General features: G+C 36.3%; 1 protein-coding gene across 1 annotated transcript in view; it reads right to left on the bottom strand.

Moving 5' to 3' along the window:
- Positions 1–2,729: 2,729 nt before the first annotated feature.
- Positions 2,730–26,193, bottom strand: part of LOC124789712 (BUB3-interacting and GLEBS motif-containing protein ZNF207-like) — a 73,436-nt gene continuing 49,972 nt past the window's right edge. The window contains exons 9-11 of the mRNA XM_047257163.1: positions 21,036–21,249; positions 12,866–12,979; positions 2,730–3,723 (exon numbers count right to left, since the gene is read on the bottom strand). Of these exons, the coding sequence (XP_047113119.1) occupies positions 12,870–12,979; positions 21,036–21,249 (324 nt within the window). The 3' untranslated portion in view covers positions 2,730–3,723; positions 12,866–12,869. The remainder of the gene's footprint in view (positions 3,724–12,865; positions 12,980–21,035; positions 21,250–26,193) is intronic.

The raw sequence follows: 26,193 nt of genomic DNA on the forward strand, positions 1-26,193 counted from the left end.
ATGTCCCGTGTTTCGTAACTATTACCGTCCAAAATCAGGTAATTCTTTTTGAAACACCCTGCAATTTGATTATTAACTGTGTCTGTGCACTGTCCTGAATACGCCACAATGTTAGTCGCGATCATATCAGTGTTCTCTATGTCGAAGCTAAGTGAATCTGAACGGGAGTAACTTGATTGTACTCGTATGTCGAGTAACCAAGGGAGCCGAGGTCTTTGGTGGAGAAAGCGTCATCCAGTAGAGTACGACGCGGACGAAAGTGTGTGTTGAGTGATCCTGACAGCCACTGAAGAGGGCTGCAACGAGAAAAGACGACGACAGCTGCTAAAAGTCACTGCAGAACCGAATGTTGCACTATCAAACCGTGTGAGCACCAAAAACGTCATAAAGGAAGCTTCAAGCAGGGAATTCAGAACGAGCTGGAATTCCAAAATCACTCACTAATGATGCTAATGGCCATTTACAGGAAAACATGGCGCCAACGCCATAAAAATTAAACTATGGAGCAATGGAATAAAGTCATTCGGTCGAATGAGTCTTGTTTCACACCGTTTCCAAGTTCTGGCTGAGTTTGCGTAAAACATCTCACGGTTTCATTGATAATTCGTGAAACATCGCAGGTTTTCATTGATAATTTGGGCTACCATATCACTGTATTCCATGGGTCCCATGGTCACTCCTGCAAGGTCGCATTAGTACCCAAGGATTATGTGAGCATTTTCATTCATGAGATCTGTCCCATGGTACAAAGTTTGTCACAATGGTTACCCTGTGTTCCAAGATGACAGGACCCCTGACCACAAAGCTTGCATCATTCAGGGCTCATTTTGTCAGCACAAGGATGAATTGTCACATCTTCCATGCCCACCAGTCATCAAATATCAAAATTATTAAGCCTTTATGATCTACTTTGGAGGAAAGGCTGGGTGAAACATCATCGCTACCAGAACTTGCCACTGTTTCGCAGGAAGACTGGTATGAGATTCCCTTGAAAACCATACAGGACATGTATTTATCCATTCTGAGATGAGTGGAAGCTGTTTTGAATACCAACAGGTTTCCTATGCTACAGTACACATGATAATGTGTTGTGTTTTTGGTGTTTCCATATTTTTGTCCAACCCCTGTACTTTCATTTTTTGCAATCAAATGGGGGCCTACTATTGCAGTCACAGTAATGTGTTATTCTGCAGTGCATCCCAAGCCATAACACGACAAATAATTCATAACTGGAAGAGAGATAAAATGAAAGAGAGAGAAAACAAAGGAATGAATATATTGCCATCCAGTTAATACTAAAATACTTTTATCTCAGATACAGATATAATTACAGTTCACTTTCCAACAGAGCCAGTCTTTTCAACTGCTCGTGGATAGAGTAGTACATTGACACAGCAGCCACTACAGCTAAGCTTTCTGGGAAAGAGGAAAGGAAAAAGTCTTAATTGTGATGCTAGTCAGCCTGCAAAAGTATAGTTTCATCACATCCGTCTAAACATTATCCTAACTAGCCTAAAACTGCACTGTGCAAGCAAATCTCAGCCTCTCTCTTTTTCCCTTAATGGTAAATGATAGACTGGCATCTACTGTACCACTAAAATATTTTCACCATATTTTGACACCCACGCTCCACTTAATAAAATAATTGTAGCTGAACACTTACCTTACTGCAATTTTTTCCCTTTAAATGTGGAATTATGGAGCCACAGTAGATACCACAGTGCCTACACATGCTGGGGCAACCACTGCAACCACCATCATCCCACTATTGATGAAAAAAGTGTGAAAGAGACTGCAAACCGATACTTTAACTCCCTATCCTGGAGTTTTTGTTGTTATGAAACTGCCAAATAATTATAACGTCATGTGCATGTTTTGTATGTCTGATGAAGGACTTAGTTTAGTAGCAGAATGTATCTAGCATTATTTTTCATTACACCTGTCTGTAACTCAACACCTTTTATGAAAGAGTTAAAGCACTGCCTTATTGTGGTTTTCTACTATGTAATACGAGTACATATCTAACTTTACTTTCAAGGATTTCACTGTCAACAGTGTAACTCCATCCCTTGTTATTTCATTTTCTTAGAATAAGCTTGTGGCCCCCCTTAATGAAATGCTTTTGGCAAAACTGTTCTGTCACTTATAGACTGTTACTGTACTTTTGACAGATGTCAATTCTTCACAATAAAAGTTTAAAAATAGGAAATATTAAATGTTACAGCATGATTTGATTTGTATGTAGCAAAGCTTTTTAGTATATAAAGATGTCACCAACACATTATAGTGATATTAAAACAACTCACAAGTGACAATTTTGCATGTGCTAAAAGGAGTGTTAATGCCACCACATCACACATTTACCACTGATGCTGGACATCATATGCTTCTATGTACTGATGGCATGACTACTACAGGATCCACCAACCAACCAAGCTATTTGTGGTGTGAAGGGACAGTTTATTCACCACTGACAGCAGAGAGAAATTCTGTCATCTCCTCTCTAGGGAAGTAAATGTCCATTTGGCAAGTTATTTTAATAACACTATAAACATTAGTGTCCTATTGGATCACAAATTTGCACACTGATATAATTGTAAGATTTTTGTCCACATAAACAACCAGGTAATACGACCTTCTGACAAAACATCTACTCTGCAAACCATCATGAAGTACATGGCAGAGGAACAGATAGGGGGAAAAAAACACATAACGGACAAACAGATTTCTGAGTTTCTAACAAAATTTATTTAGAAACAGTGTTTCTACAAGTCTTATACAATGAATATGCACAACAGTGAAAACTGAATATTGTTTTGAAATGACTGACAGCAGCAATTAAATTATAAATATGTACTTGCCTTTCATTTTGGCAGTTAACACACATCTTCTTTTCTTAACTTTTCAAATCAAAATCATTTAATACAAACTATCAATCGCCTGTCATGAGACAGGGGACTTAATAGTCCAACAGCACTCAGCTGTGATTGGTCAAAAGCAATCGCCTGTTCATAACAGGGGACATTTCTGTCCAACAGCTGTGAGCTGTGATTGGTTAGATAATATGAAAATAATCACCTGTCGGAAAGCAGGGGGCAATGTCCATTAGCACTTTAGCTGACAATTATAACTGAATGAAAGATAATAAAGACAATCGCCTGCCTAAATAAGGCAGGGGACTTGGAGTCCAACAGCTTACAGTGCTGTGATTGTTGCTACTACCTTGTGAGTGGAATGTCTGATCTTTGCCACCACCACCATTATATTACTATTTAAATAATTATTCCCTCTAACAGGGAATAGGACTCCTCAATCTTATTTTTCAGCACAGTACAATTTCACAAACGTGAAACATTAAGTTAATAAAATTTAGTTCACACCACAAAGGTTTCAATCCAATTTGATCAAAAACAGTGTTTACTGGAACATAAATGCCGCAGTAGATGAATTTCCAGTAAACTGAGTGATACACTTAACAATACAAAAATAGTGTACAGTGATTTACATATGAGCTACACTGTATATGATAATTAGGTAACAAAGGCTGCTTATTTGATACTAACATCACACTATAGTACACGGAGTGCTTCTAATATTTCACAAACACACAACAAATAAGATAAAATGGATTTCCTGGTGGCTAGATGCTTGAAGATGTAAGTTGGATTAAGTTGATCGTTTATTCTTTTTATTGTTAAATCTCCAGGACTAAGTTTGGCTTGGCTGGAAAAAAATGGTAAGATAGCATTTGAAGTTAGCTTATCAGTTTTTAAGGGATGTTAAAACAGAAACACAATATGTTTTTGAAAATGAGTAAATATATTTCAGTCTTTGAGAAAATAGAGGAAATTTGTTATTGACGTGTAAGCTGTTAAAGAATTACTTGAAAACTGTTTGGTGCTGGCAAAAGTAAAAACTTATTGCAAATGCAAGTGAGAACCTACCACAGTGTTACAAAATAAAATTTGGAAGTAAGAAACAATAAAGCTAAACAAAACAGAGTGTCCTATTCCCTTAGTATATATAATGGCAGTCCAAAGTGTCAAAAAATTAAAAATGATTCATAAACATGTAGCATGACAAGAATAAAAAATAACAACAATACAGATGGGTCCATCCATGTTACACTGAAATTTTTACTATTATGAAATTTTCCTCTTTATACACACACAAATTAGTCTTAACATTAATTATATTTTTCAGTTATCACTCAGTGGGTGACAATTGCCTACTTTTTGGAGGTACAGTGACAAAACTGCAAATTTCATGAACAATTTGAAACTCTATAACTCAATTTATATTTTATGACACAAAGGACCCCAATATCTAGATAAATGATATACACGAGCAGTAATGTAAGCTTACCTCAACAGTGGAGATAGCTGAGGTTTTGTTTACTGTTTTGTAAACTAAAAATACAGAAATTTACTATAGTGCAACAAAAGCTCTCAAACAACTGCAGTAATAACAGAGACAGAATACAAAATATTACTTCAAAAATTTTAAATGCTGTCTAAAAATGGCTGTTGGGTGATGTTACTGCAATTGAGTACAACACACAACTTACTCATACACGAGGACACAAACAAGGAGAAGTAAGCAGCTTCAGACAAGTGTCAGCCACAACAGAATTTAACATATACAGGAAACTAAAAAGAGCTCATCATCTGCTTTAACCAGTTTCAACAATGCATCAGACTTTATTTTCAACAGGAAAGGAGGGCACTTTGATGAGTCTTGATAACAGTCTCTCATAATTCAGCTATGTAACAGATCAATAGCCCCTACTGTAATGACATCAAAAGCTATGAAGTTCTACACTAACACTTTAGGGTAATGCTTTGCTACAAAGAACTATGACCAAAACACCTATATGTTGACAAACATATGGTTGATTTCTGTAGCCCTCTGTTTTTGAATTCCACCCGTTTCTAACAAAACCACATAAGCTTCCTCAATTGCACATTACACATAGGAATAATGTCATACAAGATCTGGACTGATCATTATTAATCTCTTGTTAGCTATGAAAGATTTACTCCTCTGCAATTAATATCTGTTACTTATCCTTTTCTTCTCACTACTCTGTCAAAATGAAAACTACATTCTTCATTTCTGCTTCAGCAGAGCTAAAATGATTTCTTCTTTTGCCTTGCTGCTTGCAGAAATTATCCAAACACTAATGTCACAATTTTTATCACGTATCAACTTCTTGCTTACAGTGAAAAAAAGTTTTTCTACTTAACATATGATAACTGACAAGAAATAGGTCAACAGTTCTGTAGTTAGTACTACAAAAAAATCAATTCCTATGCACATTTAAAAGAAGCTGCTATAGACACATATTACAATGCTAACTAGTGAGTGTATGGATAGTAAATACTACCCACGGTCAATAGTGATGACAATCAGTAACAAAACTCCCAAAAAATTCTTCATATTCTGCATTAATCAAGTCATTAAATATGATCCTTGTTGTTGTTCTGTGGACTACCTGATAAAGGGCTAGGAGATGGAAGTCAATTCTCCAAACCTTAAAATTCACTTCTCTGTAAATGCCAATAAGAAACCTATTTTTCAAGTTTTACTATAAATGCTTGTGTTGTCATTTTCACTGTAGCTATCACACAAGCAAAGTGCTAAATATGGACACCTATTGCTAATGTGGTTTAAGTGGCTTCACTGTGCTTTATGCACACAGCTGCTGCGCCATGCCTCACTTGTTGCTTATAAAAGAAATTGGACTGTATTTGTGCCAAGGTTGTAACTGACATGCAGAGCAATATACTTAAATGTTTCATATACCTGAAGTCGAATTTGCTTTATAAATTGACAGATGTGCAAAAGTAGTGGTTTTGCTATGACATACAATAGAGTTCTCACAAAAATACAAAATTAAAAACGGTAAGGATCAACAAAGAAGCTTTAGCTACTACTATGCTAAGAGTATTGATCCTTTGTAAAGACTAGCAGGTGCTATATCAAATATACTATGTACCCGGTGGCCTCTTCTTTCAACTCAAAGGCTTGAGATAAGAATGTGACAATGTAAGAAGTATGCAGGAGAGAGGCAGGTGAACTCTCTTTTACTTGCCTCTCCAACAATCCCCTCCACTGCTGCTTGTACCAGGAGATAGTGCTCATGAGTATGGTGTAACAGTGTGTGTGTGGGGGGGTGTGGGGGGGGGGGGTGGGGGGGGGGGGGGGAGGATCAGCAAGAGGGAGAGTAGACAGTGTACAGGGTCAGCCAACAATGGACTGAACAGGTAATAAAATAATAGGACCCTAAATCCCAAATAATTCCCATGGGTAGGAAATTTAACACTTAGCATGCAGTTGCATAACCGCAAATTACATTACAACTATTCAATTAAATCTGTATAACAAAACATGCCTCTTACATTATGGAAATTTAAAAGAAAAAAAAAAAGGTTAAATGCAGAGCTCACACACACCTCACAGGAGGCTCAAGAACAAATGAAGCAGAAAATTTGTGACTTTGCAATGAGAATATCTGTGGGGTACAGCCAATTCATCAAAGTTACACTGATCAACATACGCACACTAGTTTCCATCTCAATAAGCAGAAAGGGAAATATTTGTCACTAACTGGAATTGAAGCTTGTAGGACAACTCAAATTATGACCAAGGACCCCGTTTTTTTAAGTGCTCAACCATGCTTGAATAGAGGGAGAGAAGTAGCGAAGGAAACAAACGCTATACACCTCCCTTAAACTAATTAATAACTACTTCATCCCATCACAGTATTTCCCTTCAGTCCACTGTGACAGTGCACTGTATAAATTATCTGATACAAACCCCGGTAGTAGAGTTTTGAAAGAAATACATATAGTGACACAATTTGTTCCTTTTTGCAAAAGCATAACAATGATAGTGATCGGATAAAACAAAGCAGTAATGTGATAGTGGAAAGAGAGAAACATGTAGTCAGAAGAGACACTGGTTGGAGGGAAAGCGGCGTGTGTGTGTGTGTGTGTGTGTGTGCGCGCGTGTGCGCGCCCACGCGCTCGTTTAATCACTAAAGCTATCCAATATGTGGTTTCTAAGTGTAATGCAAAATCCTTACTAGCGGTCTTGCTCTATTTTTACACGCAGGGAGCCAATTTAAGCAGAATCAAGGGTTTCCCATTAGAAATCCCACCAAACGGAGGAGACAACTGACCAACCCTAGCATTATGTTTTCCTTCTTTTGTCCAGTTCCTTTCTTCCTGGAATTTGATTCAAACTCTGTTCTTATTCTCTCCCGTTCTTCACTCTATGCAAACACTACTTCCATTTTCACCTCTTATGTTTTCAGCACATTTGTATATTCTGTATGTACTGTCTTCCCGTAATACAGAATTCACACACATCTCATAGGAGGCTCAAGAACGAATGATGTACGTAACTTATGTCTTTATAATGAGAGTATTTATGGAGCATTTCATGACTGTCCTTCACACGGAAATACCTGTTTATATAATTCCTTACACTACACAGTTTTCATATACTGGCTGTTACAAAACTCACTCACACACAGACTGAATTTTCACTCTGCAGCAGAATGTACACTGATTTGAAACTATCTGGCAGATTAAAACTGTGTGTTGGCACATGGTTTTCAAATGCCAGGAAATTTCAGATCGGCACACACTCCATTGCCAAATGAAAATTCATTCTGGAAACAATCCCTTCAACTGTGTCTAAGTCGTATCCACAATAACTTCTGAGAAATTTGGAAGGTACGATCTGAGGTACTCTCACGGCTGTAAAGCTGGGAGGGCAGATCATGTGTCATGCTTGAATAGTTCAGTTGATTACGTACTAGTGCGCGAAAGGCAAAGGTCCTGGGTTTGAATCCTAATACGGCACACAGTTTCAATCTGCCAGAAAGTATCCCCTCACCCCTAGCCCTCAACATGTATCTCCTCTGTGTGAACACACACACACACACACACACACACACACACACACACACACACACACACACACACACACACAAGGGGGGGGGGTGTATTAATGGTTTACATACATTAAGAGACCCCCTAAAAAAAATCTTGACTACTGTGCATGTAGATGTATGCTATAATGTACGAACAACAGATCACGTAAATGCATCATGGATACATCAGCAGCCACCTTATTTCACTTCTGCAGTCAACTCTTGCAGGTGACTGGCTGATACTTGGAGGAACTTTTTTCTGTGGATGACTGACTGAAGTGCATAACAAAACAATGTCAAAACTTGAAGGAAAGATGTGCATTCGACGAATTTTTCTAGCTGTTTTCTAGCAGCAATAACAACCAGGATAATCACTTCTTACATCAATATCTGATAGTCAAATATGTGGACCTAAACCAAAGTGAACTTACAAAAAGTTGATGAAGGAAAATCATATTGTAAATGCCATACAATGAGATATCATTTAAAAACAAACCTATTATCAATATAACTTGGGGGTCCAAGATTAATAATGGTCACATAATGTTTTTGTGTTTTCATGCTGTAGATAAGATACCCGTCATTCTTCATTCTATGCATCAATGAGAGTGAGGTCGGTGTCTGCTTTATTGCTTTGCTCTTTTTTAAAGTATAACATCAGGACGTATGATTAACAATAAAAATAAGTATACATAATATACTGATAGTTGTTTTCATTGAGATACATAACACGCTAGGATAAGACTCTTCTAGATGATGATGCTCAACTGACCTGCATCGTGAAAGTAATGCCACTGAAATGTACCTAGATTTATTTGTTTCTGACAGCAATAGAATTTCACTGCACGACTTCAAAATTATGCTATGTCACAGCAGAGCACAGAATTACAAGACAGAGTGGATGGCATCAAAATTCATGCACTGTCTGTGTCTATCTACAAGACAAACTCTCACAAATAGATGATCAGTTAGGATCACACAATAATATACTTATGGCCTATTTTTATACTAGGTATCATAATGAAAGTAACTGTCAATACATTGCGTACACTTTAAAAATACTGATGAAAATATAGCGACGACCAAGAATCAGACACTGATCAATGATTTGGTAGTCGAATGCCTTGACTACTCGACGGCCGAGCTTGCTCTTGTACATGCCTAAGAGTGATGCTTACCCTATATACAGTATCAAAACACAAAAGTGTTAATGACTCTAGATTATTAACTTTGGAGCCCATATAACATTAATAAAAATTGTTTTTTGACAATCTTGCAATGTACTGCACTGAAAATACAATTTTCTGCCATCAAATTTGACCTCGTTTTGTTCAAAAACTAGAATGTCTTACCAAAAAATCAAAACACGTGTCCCTCATTTTCAATACAGATCGTCCTTGCAAATCTTGATCAAAATCGCTGATACACGTCAGTCTCTCCCCTTGTCAGTAATGCACAATTTCTTGTAAACTATAAACAGTAGTATGTAATAAGCACCATAATCTGATAGGTTACATTTGGAATAAACTATTTATGAATCTTATACCATTGCTGTAACAATAATTTTCCTATTATTGGTTGACTTTGTTATTTGTTGTCTTGTTTCTTGGAAATGCACTGCTAAACTGTTTCTAAGTAGTCAGAAAACGAGGCAAAAGGTAAAGTTCTTTACATAGTGACAGTCAACTTTTATTTTGTTGTTAAATTCGTAACTATTTTACAAGGTGAAAGTAGGTGTGTGTGTGTGTGTTTTGGGATATAAGAAAGATCTCAAAATCATGGACTCAGTCCAATATATGATGAGCACATCTTATGGACTTGCATCTGTATTTGTATCTGAAGTATTTGGGGTGGGGGATGGGGGGGGGGGGGGGGGGGAGGAGAACAGCTACAGAAAAAGGAGATCCCTAAGGAATGCAACAATTAATTTTACCACAAAACTTAACTCTGTCAAAGGAGATACACATGTTATTTTGAGTGAAATTCCTCACAGGCCAACAGTGTTGGAAGTAAACGTTCATGAGAGGTTACAACTTTCTGCCAGGCTGGGACTTGAAGCAGTCTCTCTAAGACATGATAAGCATTATCACTATGCCTACCTTTACGCACTTAAGCTTCCTCATTTTCATGTTAACCAATAGAATGAGAAATATACGCAAATAACGGCAGGCTCTATTCAAGACGCTTCATTAATTTCAAGCATGTAAGGTGGTACGCAATGCCCGCAAATTTCTTTTCAAGTTCCAGTCCAGCACATGGTTTAAACCTGTCCTGAAGATTCAAAACCTTGATATTTCTAAACGTGATAGGATATTCAATGCGTATTCCAACTGCCAATAATTATAGTAAATAATTGAATTATTGCAAATGAAGTAGAGAAGTAAGTTTACTGGCTGAAAACATAAACTAGTATCTTTGACATTGTTTGTACATATGACTATGGATCTCCCTAATTGTATTTGATCTTCAAGGTATATACAGTTAACTATTAGATTTATATACTTAATTAATACACAGGTTTTCCTTGTCTTCAACTTCTTTAGTTATTACTCATTATAACACAAATGATAAAGGCCATTTCTGGGATTTATAATAAATGAACAGAAAAATTACACAGGGTTTTAAAGAAAAGTGGCCCTTACCTGATCCGTTTTCATTTAAACTTGCAGCTTGCAGACTGTATAAAAACAATGTTACATTTGTTACCTGATATAATTTCTCCACAGTGAAGACAAGAGAACCATGGATTCTACATGCGGCTCTCCCTTCAACACACAAAACTCGTGCGTACATGCCCACACTACAGTTGCTGGGGCAGCTAATATATCAGATTATTCTCTTTCAGCATATGGATGATTTTTTAAGATTTCATGATGCAATGCCAATACAAAATGCAAATGGTGCAAGCGCACAACAGTAAAGCAAGTGAGGGCTTATTTTTTTTAATCAATAATCTTCTCGTGGCATAGCTTCTGCTGTATGATTACAGACCAAGTTTCTAAACATGAAACAAATTTACACTGTTTTTGTTTCAACTGCTTAAGAATTGCCATACTTTGAACAGTTTATGAACTTCTTTTGTGTCTTAAACACATTATCTCTGGGATTTACTGAACTCTTCTGTAGCTGAAATACTTCAAAATTCACATGCACAACATGCACATGGCTAACCAATACAGAGTTGCTTCAAGGATTTCCAAATCTGTTAGATATGTGTACTCTAGAAGTCACCCTTGTGTATCTAAGTAGCAACAATACATACAAACACTCCATAAAAACTGTGCAAGATAATTCTTGAAAAAACATTTCAATGATTACAGATTCAACATTTTAAAATTTTTCAGAAAATTAAGGTACATAGCTATATTACAAAATGTAAGAAAGTTTTACAATACCAATCAAACATTGTCAAAATAGTAAAAATTTCTTGCATCACTGAAGAGTTCAATAAATATAAAATAGTTTTACTGGAAAACAGTGCAGTCAAAGGAAAGGACCAATACAACCACCAATTTCTATGGAGTTTTTCAGACAGTTGTTCCATCTAAGCAAATAAAAAGAAAGAAAAAAAAAGGCACAGCAAATTCACAGCTGATACCGGCGCGTGTGTGTGTGTGTGTGTGTGTGTGTGTGTGTGTGTGTGTGTGTGCGCGCGCGCGCGCGCGCATATGACGCATGCGTGAGTGAATAAACATTTTGGTACAACAGAAACATATGGATAAACTGTTACCCTAACAATAATGACGTAGTTTACAAGAGTTCCATTTCTTTCCCTCAATTAAACATGCAGAGAGGCTCAGATGGGAATAGTTACACTTTCTTGAAGCTCTACTCATGATGAAACAGGGAAGTTTTAAACCACCACAAATTATGATGGAAAAACAAACCACTTTAATGGAATATTTTTGGGCTATTTTTAACAGTCTGCACTGTATCCTTTCTTCTTACAATTAAGAGAGGATTGGTAGATTTTGACATAGTGTCGACATGGGAAGGTATGCAGATGAAGTTACTCAAATCTGTATGTGAGAGACTAGAGACCGTAATCACCTTAATGGCAGCACTGAAGCCTTAGTCTCTCCTTGTAGCTATCATAAATGATTTATAGGCTTCATCAGCAACTTCGTGAATTATACATTTTATGCAGTTTTTGTGAATCTCTTTCTGGCATAACTACAAGCAAAATTATTGAATTTCAAAATTTCAGTGCATATGTCTATTTCATTATTTACTGCTATAAAACAGATACACGTTTTGAAATCATGGCAATTATACACCAAGCACTGTACAGGTTTTAAAGCATCATTGGCTACAAAGTATTCAGTGACAGCAATAGAATAATCTTACCTCCTCTTTACAATATTCAATAAGATAACTCGAAAAAATTGTTACACTGATAGTGTACGTGAAAATGCTCCCATCATCAATTTGTACCATATACTATGACACAATTATGCAATTACCTTATTAAAAAAGTGAGCTCGCGTTCTAGCATTGCCAAATGTTTTTAGTTCACAAAATGGACTAATGAAATCAGACTTTCCTTCTACATATCCTGGAAATATAAAATAGATTACATGGTATTTCACAATGAAAGGACACACACACACACACACACACACACACACACACACACACACACACACACACACACACACATTGTGCCATGTTACATTTACCTTGCCTAGATGGACAACAAGTTTATGGAATGTATTAATTGGTCCATTCCTTATGTGCAATAAGATTTACAACTCGTGACAGGAAAGAGAAAAAAATGCATATAATTATGCCTTTCATTTCTGGTGGCTAGCATGCTGTTATCTGCTTACAGGTGGTTTCTTTCAACAGGCACACAAATGAGCTGAAGGGAGGGGTGAACCTAAAGGCCACCAGACCACAGAAGCCAGAGCCCCCCCAACAAACCTGATCATCTGAAGCGTGGATGCATCATCGGAGTCAGCATAGGTGGACCAGGAAATGCCATAGGTGGCGTTGCATATGGGTGCATTGCTCCCGGTGGAAGTGCTCCAATGATGCCTTTAAAATGTGCACAGAAAATACTATTACTTACACTGTTAATGAGAAAAGTGCTAAAGTAAGCATATTCAAGTCAATAAAATACACTGCTGAAAGTGACAAGAGAATGAATCTGGAAATAAGTCTTTGAACAACCATAATATACGCAAAACTTTAAATAAGCTCTCATGAAAGATTCACACTGCTTTTGCTGAATGAGTACGTCTAAAAATATTCTGTTGTTACTGGATACACGATGAATCTCCTGACAAATTAGATCTTAAAAAAATGTTACTTTAAACCAGAACCTTAATTTAAAGCACTATACATCATTGCACAAGTCTTCACCACAAATCAACAAAATTAGTTGCATTTACTTTGCACAATCTTTCTGTGAATTTCATTATTACAGACTGTACAAAATGAATTTTTTACAGAGGAATCTGGTTAGTTCGTTCCTCATTACCATGTTTTTCCACATAGTAAGTCCATTTTTGGAAGTTCCAATCCCAGTTACATTAAGTGCATGTTAATATGGTTGGTTGATTTGTGCGGAGGTTGAAGGGACCAGACTACATGTTAATATGACTCATTTATATGTTCAGCCTTCCCATTTAGGATGTTGAAATTCAGTGTTCTTTTTTTTTCAGTGTTGGCAACTGTGCACATCGTAAGTTATGGTAAACATGACAAATTTGGCACATAGAAGTATAGTGCAGTACTGTAGTTCAGATAGGCTGGCAGCAGCACCAAAGACTTGCAACCTATCGACAAGTGCAGGTCGGAGGCAGGAGTGATGTTGCAGCGGCCATATATAAACGATAAACCACATATAAATCAGTTGCTGGTTGTTCTTTGGTTATGTATGGTATACCGTGAATGGATGTTTGGTTACCTCTCAGTGTGCGATTTTCTTTTTTGTGTCAGAAAGTGTACGGATACATCATGGATAAGAAGATAGTGAGGCGATTCATTAATGAAGAGAACTGGAACATTATTCAGAAAGTGGACAAAACTATATACATGAAGCATGTTGATATTCCTCCGTCAACATTAAACTAAAATAGTGAGCAAGCAAATAATAATTGAAGCTGCATAGTCGGAAGGAGGAAACAACAAAAGAAAACGAGCACAATTATCAGTTTCCAGAACTGGGAACTGCCATACTGAAGTGGTTTAAACAAGCTGGCACAGCAAAACATACTAGTTGATGGTACTATGGTTTTTGCTAAAGCTACATATCAAGGCATCCAATGGTTGGGTCGAAAGGTTTAAGAGCCGACACAATTGAGCCTGTAAATGTGATCGAGGTGAGGCTGGAAGCGTGAATATTGAAACTATTGAGTCACAGAAAAATATTCTTCCATGTATCATTGAGAGATACAGTTCCATTGATATTTTTAATGTAGACAAAACGAGCTTATATTTTTGCCTTTTGCCCAACAAAACTGACGAGTTCAGAGAATAGAAATGCCACAGTGGAAAATTAACCAAAGGCAGGCTGACTGTTCCATAATGTTGCAATGCATGTGGAACAGGAAAGTTGGCGCCACTAATAATTGGCATGGTGGGAAGTCCACTATGTTTCAAAAATGTGCTGACATTCCCATGCAAATATACATCTAATACAAAATCTCAGTTAACGACAAGTATATTTGAATGATATTTGTGCTTTTGCGATGCAAGGTTGGGAGTCAAAAAACAGGAAAATCATCCTCTTTATTGAGTACTGTGAAGCTCATCCTCAAGATATGTTGTATCTTTGTAATATAAATGTAGTGTTTTTTTCCTACCAATTGCACAAGACACCTTCAGCCACTCGACCAAGGCATGAAATAAAAACACAGAAAATTCTTCTACAGAAGAGGCTCGCATATTTTCATAATAACAAGTAAAAAGAGACAATCTCAGATGCTAAGCATTTTGTAAGAAACGCATAGGATTCCGTGCTAGAACTGTTTTCAGAGGGCTAGCTTTAATGGATACTGGCACTCACAGGAGGGATCACATCATAAAACAATGAAATCGCAGAAGAAGACATCAGGTCAGAAAACAATGAAACTGCAGCTGAACAGTGGCAGCAAATAACGTGGCAAGAAGGAAATACTGTGAGCCTCTTGCCATCTGTCATTCCATAACGAAGTTTTACAGTTGCAGATGGCAGAGAAATGAGAGGTAAAGATAGATATGAAACAGAACCTTCACCAGTTCCTACACTGTCAAAAGCCATTGACGCCGTGGACACAAACATCATGAGTTAAGCTTTGAAATTGATGAAGTTGTGGTGAATGCATTAATGATGGACAATATGGTATCAAAATCAGTAATGACTGGCATGTTCTTCAAACACCTGTAAAGACAGGGCAGTGTAGTGTAGTATAGTTAGGTTAATATGTACAGTGTACCAATAGTTTTATCAATGACTATCTATATTATCAGTGGTGATTCACTAATGGCAAGAAGTGAAATGAACGACTTTTCTTTCTGTTAAGAAAATCTGTGTAAACTCTGCCTGACTGTGTATAAATTCATATTTTGTATTTATTTATTCAAACTGTTTTGGGTGATGGTATTTTTATACATAGTGTTATGTATTATGAGACACAGATAGGTATTGGTGTTACTATCCACAGTAAAACTGAAATTGGATGTTAATGTGTTACTGTATACTAAGGGCAAATATTCACATATAAACAATCGACTCACATAATATATACACAGATACATATTCACATATAGACAATCAATTCAAATTGAAATTAAATGTTGATATATAAGTCTTTTAGATAAGTTCCTAAAATATAGGTTTGTATTTTGGAGACTAGAGGCTATGATCTCAGTCACATGCATCCCGATTGGCTGTTAGCTTAAGTATACATGTCCGGCAGCTTGGATGTCGCCAATGTCACTATATTTAAAACATTTTTGGTTCTTGTATACTAATGGCTTGAGTTTCTTGGTGTGATATTCCAAATATATTCTCGAAAAAGAGTGTTTAAAATTATAATAGAATTATAATTTATGGATCTAGCATGTCAGGGAGTGTGCTGTTATGGGATTGCACATTACCCCAAATTACGCATTTTCAGTCTCGAAAAAAATCAAATTGTTACCAAATCAGGTATTATTTTTGTAGTACGTCTTCCCACTTATGACATTCAGGGCATGTGGTTCTTTTAAAAACATATTAACGAGACACCACTATATTCTTGATACTTAACAGAATGTAGCAATACTGATATTCAAGTATTTCTACAGGATGCTACATCTATTCACCCACTTATCAATATTTGGAACACGTGGACTGTAATCTTCTTCAGTAAGATTTCTTTCGTTTTGGGGAGAACATTTGAACATTCAGCTAAAGCAACTGAAGAGTATATACACATCAAATATCAAACATCTCCGCAATCTATAACCTCTGTGGTCTCTTGATGAATGCATTCTACATTTACTGTAGATAAGCAGCAGTCTAGTGACCCTGTTCAAACTTTAAAGTTCTACAGAATACCCACCAAACCAGGCATAAAAATTAGAAACAATTGCTGATACAACATTTGAAACCAAGAGTGCCAAAATGTAATGCTGTGTCAGTAGTTAAAATTAAATTCCACAGTGCAAATAGACTTCACACAGATCTAAGAAATAAGCTGCATTTCATCAAGAAAGTACTGTCTCCAGTTATGCCATTTTCGTTGTGCCACTTGCAAGTGAGTATAGTGACTATTTACTTGAAACATATATGCTTGAAAATATCCCCTTAGTAACTAACTCTTATTCTTAAAGAATCTTTGGTGTGCCTTTTCCCTCCCAAACACAATGTCTTCAATTAGCATTGTAATGATTATGTCATGCTGACTGAAATGGAAGAATTTCTCTCTGCTTTTAGGTACCCTGAATTGAAATGATCATTTCAGAATTTTACATTTATTCACAACAAGGCATGGAGTGAAATGACAAATAAAACCTGAATAAACTCAAAATGAATGCAAGGTGAATTCAAGGGCAAGTTTTTTGGTTCCCAATTTGACAGATAACCATAAGATAACACATCATCATGTAAAGACAGTATAAAAATTAAGATACACCACCTTCCCACTACTCTCCTTTCCACTACTCTCAACAGTGATTGTACTGACACATACAGATAATAACAACACGAAGGCCAAAACACTTAGTTCAGTCCCATTGTTTCACAATGGATGATAAGTTTTCTATCACTACACATATTCCAAAAGACAGATGTCGAGATACGAGCCTGAAGAATTGAAAATAAAATAAAAATACTAAACTAGAAAGAACAACCGGACTTTTCACAAGATAGTACGCATGAGAATTTGTTTATAACACAAAGTGCATCAACATGACCTATCAGTGCACTCGATCATGTCAGTTGCTAGTGGCTGAGTGGTCTCTTATGATCACTGGTCTCTATACATGCCATGTAAAGCAATGTAGGACTCAGCCATGGGACCTAGCACCTTAGAACAAAGAAACACATATTTGCCTGCTAGTTTAGTTTCAAAAGTTCGTGCAATCACTATCCATGATCAACAAGCACAATGAGTGCGACATCTGGAAGGTGAAAACTGAATTTTGGGAACGTTTATTACTGTCATGTATACATGTTATGGGCTGAAATAGTTTTTGTCAGACCATTCAATTATTGCATCCACAAATCAACTGTTCCAGTTTTTGATTTAGTCAGCACAGTGGCTGATTCTCTTCAATTAAATATTGGATGTAGACAACTTTATACTCAGTCTAATATATTTACTTCTTCTTCACAGCACAAGTCACTCCCTCCACATTAGCTGAAAATTTTAAGCAACAAGAAGTAACCTGACAAACCAAGTATGTTTCAAGAATGTTTGTGTGTTTAAAAACCCAGCATGGGAGCAAAAGTCATTACCGAATGCTTCGTGTTGTGTGATGCTCATTTTTTCATTTCTTATTTTAAAAACAGTGAAAAAACTGCTCCTAGTCCATCAAAAAGTTAGATTAGGGCCCCCCCACAACACCAGAAATTATCGGTAACCTCTATGACCATCCCCTCTGGCTGCCATAATTATAGTTTGTTTGCACTCGTGACTAACTGCTGGTTTATACTGTCTGCAATATACAGCCTGGAAAACAAAACCTTGCAATGTATTTTATTCAAGCTGAAAGTCTTATTCTGACACATGAACGGAATTAATTTGGTCCTACTTCGACACTAAGTACTTTTACCACTTCTATAAGCAGTGTACAGTAGAGATCAGACGGCTATGAACTGCCACAAAGTGAAATAAATATTCTCTCTATTTCATAATTATCAAATTAGGTGGAAAAGAAAAAATACTGTCAAGAGACACATTAAATCAAAAAATTACTACATTCACCAGCAGGAAAATGTTGCTGACTCTCAACCTAAACAATCATTTGTTGGAAGCTTAAGAAAAGCCAAAAGAAGAGAAAAAGCATTGACTATTTTTGAAAAAAACTGTTGAAGTTTTTGCAAAAGCAAACATTCCAGTCAAAAAGCTTCCCAATCGTGACTCATTTTAATAGTAAATTTCAATACAATAAGGCTGGCTCCTCGAACACGTAGCATGATCTCCTTTAATAAGTTAGCATACTCAGCTCGTACAGCCCCATTTAATAAATTCAAGAGTGTATTGCAAAAGTGGTTAAAATGCAGTGAATTCTATAAAGTTGAAGAATTCCTAGGAGATACTCATTATAATATAAGCTTTTAATGGGTGATAAAGAGATGTTTTCAATTCTTAAATAAGCTGAATAATTCTGTGTATGTAAATGTTTATTGTGCTTAACTGTACTCCATTGCAAACTTTGACGAAGCCAATTGTATGAAAAATACTGAAAGGCAAATAAAAATATTCTCTTCTTTGAATCTATGGATATAATTGTTTACAATAAATAAATAGATTAGAATTTTACCAAAAATAGGTGCTAACTTTGGAAAACACAGATGCTACATCTTCAGGTCCCTATCATGGGTTATCAAGAGTTCTGCGCGACTGGAGAAAGGTGCAGGCTCTCTTGGTGCTTAAGAAGGGTTGTCAGGCAGAGGCACATAATTACAGGTCTATGCCGCAAACATTTCTTTTTTTTTTTTTTAATTATGGAACATTTTGTGCTCATATACTATTACTTGAAATACAAAGAAAGTCTTGGAAGATGTTTAATAGTTATGCACTGTTGCCTCGAGAACAAAATACGAGATTGTGGAACACTCTGCCACCTCTACGACTGCGCAGAGGGCTTCCTAGCATTTTATTCTCAAATGAGTCAAATCAACACATGTAACATTAACTCAAGGTGCTCCCCAGTGGAGTGTGATGGTAACCTTAGCTATTCATGCCAGATACAATCTGGTGTATACAATTGGAAGCTCTATGAAAATGTTTGCAGACTGCCAGGATCCATAGCATTAAAATTAAACATTCAATTTTAATAATAATGCACCCTGTATTTTTTTATACTCCTCAATGAATTACTTTCTTTATTGCATTCAATAGAGACAAGTCACTTTTGTCCCATATAAATTTCTATTCAATCTCTGCAAAGGAAAATAAAAGGAACTATAAAACATTGTGGTTTGTGGGCCTTTTTCCATTTGTGCTTAGTGCATTGGTAGCTTCTCCTTTCGCTAACTCTAAACAGTTCTCCACACAAATCGTTACGAAACACACACTTTGGTTGGTCAAATACCATACGCTCTTGCTTCTCGAAGCTACAGAAAAAGCCCTTGGCTACTGTTATCTGTCACTGTCCTGTGCTTACGCATATGATGAATCTCAGAAAAACATACTTCAAACTGCTGTCATTGGAATGCAACATCAACAGACTGCAGGATCATGCTTTAAAACCAGGTGTTCGACATGATGTGATCATCGGTTACTTGAAAGGAAGGTCATTAAAGATTGAACACTATTTAAGATTAGGGAGGGACGGGGAACTAAATCAGCCATACTTTCTCAATGGAACCATTTCGGCAACAGCTTTAAGCAATTTATACCAAAATCACACAAAACCTGCACAGCTGGATGTCCTCACTAATTCAAGTCAAGTGTGTTAAGCACTGCACTGCCTTGTTCGGTGGTCGGCTGAAGTATGGCACAAACAGAAACACAGCAAATTACTAGTTCATATTGTTATTAAAATATTTATTGCTGAATAACCACTGCTGATCAATAACATTTCCAACTTAACTTTTATGCAAACGAGGAAATTATCTACGGGACAAATTCTGTTATGCATGTTACACACACAATTACACAATGTACAACAGATGGGGCTGCCAAATAACCATTACTTCCAAGGCAAGCATGCACAGCAGAGGCAACTGCACTCTAGCAACAAACACAATAACAGCTTGTGCACTACTTCGCCTTATCGTAAGTAAAGACTCCAGAACCAATTTTAACAAAATCGTTAAATACCTCTGCTTCAGTCAAAAAACAGTTGAAATCAGTGGTGAATTTACAAATATTTTATGCCACTGAGATTTCTCAAAGTAATTCAGAAGACTCTGAGATTTTTTGTGCCTGTTCCAGGTAAAATCAATTTTTAACTACAAATTTCCCAGACAAATTACCACTCCTTTAGCCATTCTATACAGTGTAATTCTCTTGAAGTAATTGTTCTCTACAGAATACAGTCAACCTCTCCGAACAAACCAGGCAAATATGACAACTTGCGTAACTGCTAATTTTGTAAAACCTTAAGAGTATATAACACAAAAAGTTAACGCTGTAACTCTATATGGTTTTCTTGGACAATCAGAACTATTCATTTCACATTACTAATAGAACAACATTGGTTAATGACATTCAACACAGATTTCCAAATAACTGTGGTAGTGTGAGGAGGTTAAGGAACTAAGATACTTTTAATATAAAAATTGTTCCACTTTCTACATGCATTACAAGCACAATAACACAACTGCCCATAATACATTCGATTGTTTTCAGATATTTAAAATTACACACCTTACCTTACCAAAATTATTAATCCACAGAAAACAAGCTGAATTAAGACATTTGGAAAAGAAAATGGAATCAAAATGAATTACCTGGAGGGAGCCCCATGGGGGGTGGTCGCATCATGTTCATGTTACCTCCAATCATTGTTGGGGGACCTAGGGGCACAGCGGGCCTCATTATAGGTGGTCCAGCCATTGGGGACATTATAGCAACACTGCTCACTGGAGGAGCTATTGATACAGGTACAGCTGCCACAGCCATTGGCGGACGCTGAAAGCGAGGCATAACTGTAGGTCGTTCAGCCTGAAAACAGAATGGGCTCGTTATAATTTAATAATAATGAAGGTATGGCAAACATTTAATTTTATAATAAATTCGTATGTTTTAACATATATTTTAAATACTGTATACTTCACATCTAAAAGTAGATGATTCTTTCTTTGAATTAAAATTTGATTTTAGGGTTTTATTTAGTCACTTAAAATGACAATTCTTGTTCAGTGTTTATCTGCATTTCCAAAGAGATCATGAAGCAATCAGATTTTTGTATGTTTTTCTGATATTCAAAACTCAGATATCTATCTTCAAAAGTATTTTGATGTAACTCTCAAAAATTTTCAAGAAAACTGACTTCTAAGTTTTCTAAGGAACTTTAATTCACTAAAATTAGGACAATTTTTTATCACAGACCGCATGGTTCAATCAGTAACACTTGAGACGGGCAATCATTAGAGCGCTGGTTAGAGTCTTGTTTTGGTTGTTATTATCATTATATATTTTTCAAATTTATCCCATTCAATTCAAATACCTATTTCATTTAAATATGGAAGTCCTCAACATTATGCTAATTAATAGATATATATCATTTTTTATGAAAAATGGACGTCGTCTTATTTCTAATTACACACTGCACAGCTATTTCCTTCACTTACTGTGCCGTAACTCTGTAAGTCTACATAAAATGTATAAATAAAGGAAACCATCGCCAATTAATAGTAAAGCATGTATTGTATGGTTTGTAAACACACACAGATAGCAAGTACTGTTCCCTTGAACTCTCATGTTTTTTCATAAAGAAAATTATAATCAGATGTGTTACTTAGCACGTACTTGACGTACTTCATATTTAAATGACATAGGTATCTGAAATAAACATAAAAACTAATCAGGCTGCCCTCCATGGGGTGGGTGCACGCAACAACAATAAAAACTAATAATTGAAATGAGACTCAAATCAGCGGTTTCTAACTATTACAAGTCTTGAGTGCTATCAACTGAACCACAAGGCCCATTGAAAAGTCATCCTCACTTTAGTGAGTTAAGGTTGCTTGAAAAACCTCAGAAGTCAATTTTGAGCAGAATTTTTGAGAGTTGCATTGAACTGCTTTGAGAAATTTATATTTGAGTTCTGAACTTCAGACACCTAAATACAAAAAATTACAAAAGTTTGATTGTGGTGTGACGATCTTGCTAATTCCCCATGTTCTGATTCATTACAATATATTCTTTGCCTGCTCCCACCTCTTCCACTAACAAGTTCTCAGTTCTTCAAATCTTGTCAATACCAGCAATATTTTATTTCTTCTCCTTTCGCTCAATAAGTCTCTGCAGTATAGGGTGAGTTTTCCTACGATGATACTTGTCCCCGTTCCTCCATCCTCATACCTTCTTCTGATAGAAGCAATCCTCAGGTCCACAAGTTATCATCAGTACGACTAACATTTCCCATCTAAAGTCAACTGAGCAAACTTTTCTGTGCATATCAAGGCCTCAACAATAACTTCTAAGCAGAAATATTCTATATCTTGAGAACAGCCCAGTTGCAAGCTTATAAATTAATATTGGCCTCAGATATCTTTATGTTGCGACACAAGCTTTAGGAAAATAGTGCCAATGAGAAGTAAATCATATAATGAATGGCAATGTTGGTGTATCATCTTCTCCCTTTGAACATTATATTTACTGTGCCTGAGCAACTAATAGTACTAATTAGTTTAAAAACTACATTCAGCAATGTAGAGGTTTAAATGAATTATCCAAAAGCAAAAACTGTATCCGCCCCCCCCCCCCTTTCTTACTACTTGTCACTATAGAATTTTTCCTCTATTGATGGTACTTTCGAATGTCGAACTGCTTGCTGACGCTCATTTAGGTAAGGCGCAGGATTTTTCAGAAACCAGCATTACAGTGAAATGTACATGAGTTGTTAGACGAATTCCTTTGTTGTGACCCAATAAAAAATTGTGCCATTTTATTTCCTCACCAATCGAAAATGCATTGAAACCTCAAAACATTCATTTAAATAGTTTTTCTGCCATTTTCCATATGACCTTTAAGATGTATTCTACCTATAAACGAATTACACATTGAATAATGGTATGGAGCTTTCTTACTTGTTTCCATTCCTGTAACATCTGAATCCATGCAAAAGATAAACCAAACCAACAACTGATTCTTGTTTGTTGACTTAATTTGTGCTATTGTAGGTAAACGAGAAGCAAATTACAAGCTCACATATCTTCAGCATCACATTTTTTAGAGCATTCACCTACTATTCCCCAAATAATCTAATAATTTGCCAAAAAGGTAATGATTTTTGTGAAAAAGTGAAAATTTTGTATTCTCCGTACTTGTGTTACCGACCTACTGTGTATTAAGTTTCATGGTCAGCATTGGTTTACTTCATGAGATATAAAAATTCCAAATTTGCTCTTTTTTCATTCCACGATTTTCACGTCCAATTTTGATTCAAATTATTTAGCATTGTTAGTCTGCGAGAACAATGAAATTTTTTTGGTAGTTACAACCATGGTCTTTCTAATGAGACAAGTTTGAAAAGTTACACAAAACAGTATTTTTTTTTTTTAAAATGCGGTTAATTTGTCTTTTTGCATCATCACTATCCTTGCACTTCATTTACATTATTTACCCGATTATAAATCAAAGCTTTTTCCGACACTCGTTATTCAAAAAAATATGAGGTCATATTATATTCACAGATTAAATCACTGCTACTCAGGTCAACATTTTTAAACTGTCCACCAGATACAGGTCATCTTACATTTAGAAATGAAGCTTTCACTATTGAGGTTTCATACAAATTTAATTTGAAGAATTGTGAAGAGTGGGGCTTAGCAAACAACACTTATGTCTGAATAGGCTTGGGATTTCACGATATGTTGAAGCGCTTGAGTCAGTATCGACCTCGCTTGAGCCAGTACTGACCACACTTGAAAAACCACATGACATTTGACTAGCAGCAATAGCGCACGGGATGGATACATGAGAAACTACGAATTAGCCACAGCAACAATCTAATGCTCTGCTTAAAAACTGACAATATTGTGAAACACAGGAGGAAACAGCATTAAATTCTATCCACTTATAAGCTTTTGCTCTATTTGAAGAGGTCTGCAATAAAAGTTATCATACATGTATGAACACCATATACCTGTGTTTATGCTTTTTTTAAACATTAAGGTAACATCGAAGGCGAAAACCTTGTCATTCAAAAACCAATGCATCATTCTGAACCAAAGTTAGTATTTCATTTGGTTATGAAAAACTAATGATTTATCAAGTGCATTGCTAATGAGAAATTCTGCCACGGTTCAAGATTACAGAGGAAAAATGTTACCAGCTTTTAATCAGTTTTCACCAACAGCCATGACCAAATCGAGAGACGATCGAAAGTTCGAGAATTGCACTGAATTGTCATTACAATCTCATATTTCTGCATTAGTTGCTGTTGTTACATGTGACCTACACCCAAGAAGATATTGCATCTGTGTTTCACTGTTGCTCAAACTTAGCATTACAGAACATTGAAGGGGAAACAGTGACACCATCTTAACTGAGTTGAGTGCAGGGAGCCAAGTGTTGAGTAGGCAGAAATTTTGTCATGCTGCCAACCTCAGGAATTTATACTGTGTACTTTGAGATTTTATGAATGTCTACTATGTTTAAATTGCAGTTTGCCTCAATCAATTTGTACATGGAATTGAATTGACTTTAAAATTGGACAAATACTCATATTCCGCAGGAAATGCTGCAAGTTTGGATTGGGGCCAGTGGAATACTTACATGTTTCCTGCAGCAATCTTGTCAATGCTCACCGTAAGGTACGACGGGAACGTTTGGGGTTATATCAGTTGCTGGTTTTATACAGCCAATGACAGCACGGCAGGCAGACAGGGAGTATGGAAGTAAGAGACATTTTAACATTCCCACATCAGTATGGGAATGGAATCAGCTGTGTGTTTACAAAAAAAAAAAAAACAGCAGTAGGTCCCTCTGTAACAACCACCTGAGAAATCACAACACATTCGGAAGAAATAGCCAAATATTTGTGACAATGAAGATTTCAATTTCACAGCTGTCCTGGTAGGATGATAAAAGTAGTGATACCACATACAATAGGCTAAGTAAACGAAAAAGCCAGTGAGCATAAAAATTAATGTGATCAACTTCTTTTTGTTTCTTTCATTTCTCCTTGTATTATCAAATTGCAAACAATAAATACATGGCATAAGTTTAGAGTATGTGTAATGTTAAATTTTTGGAAGATATTTTATGTCAATAAAAGTTCGTAATTTTGATTAGTAAGAATAATTCAGGGTTGTCTTATACTAGGATAAATACAGTATTCACTATTGGCATGTGGCACATAAATGAGACAGAGAGCCTTGTGTTAGGTTACTACATGCTGAGGTATAAGATGCCAAACTTTGAAATCTTTTTGGGACAAATTTTTTTGGACAATTTGTCTAAAACTTTCTGGCCGACTATGATTCGTAAAATTCTTTCCAGTATTATTCCTAAGAGAACGCAAAAAGTTGTACAAAATGGCCAAATTTAATTTCTTTCAATGAAACATTGTCCAAAATACAACAGCTCAAATTTTCCAGAAATTCATGTTCCCTCTGCACATGGTATCAAACAAGTTACTACATCATTGCCAATATTATCTTGATGTACGTTAAACTTTACTGATGTTCATTGGGGACATGTGTGAATGTTTACACAAAATTTCATCAAAATCCATGATGGCAGAACAGGGAGGCCTATACCCAGGTTGCTGACACTTTGCACTTGACGTATGCGTTTCAAGCTGGCAAAGAAACACGTTGACAAGTGAAGAACGAGAAGCAAGGGGCACTAGGTGTGGGATGTGAACCAATCTCAGCATGGTAATCACTGCCAGTCGTGATGTCAAAGCTCCCATGTGGCTGGTTTTGTTTGGTGTGA

The sequence above is a fragment of the Schistocerca piceifrons genome, chromosome 3 (assembly GCF_021461385.2).
Source record: "Schistocerca piceifrons isolate TAMUIC-IGC-003096 chromosome 3, iqSchPice1.1, whole genome shotgun sequence".
Lineage (NCBI taxonomy): Eukaryota > Metazoa > Arthropoda > Insecta > Orthoptera > Acrididae > Schistocerca > Schistocerca piceifrons.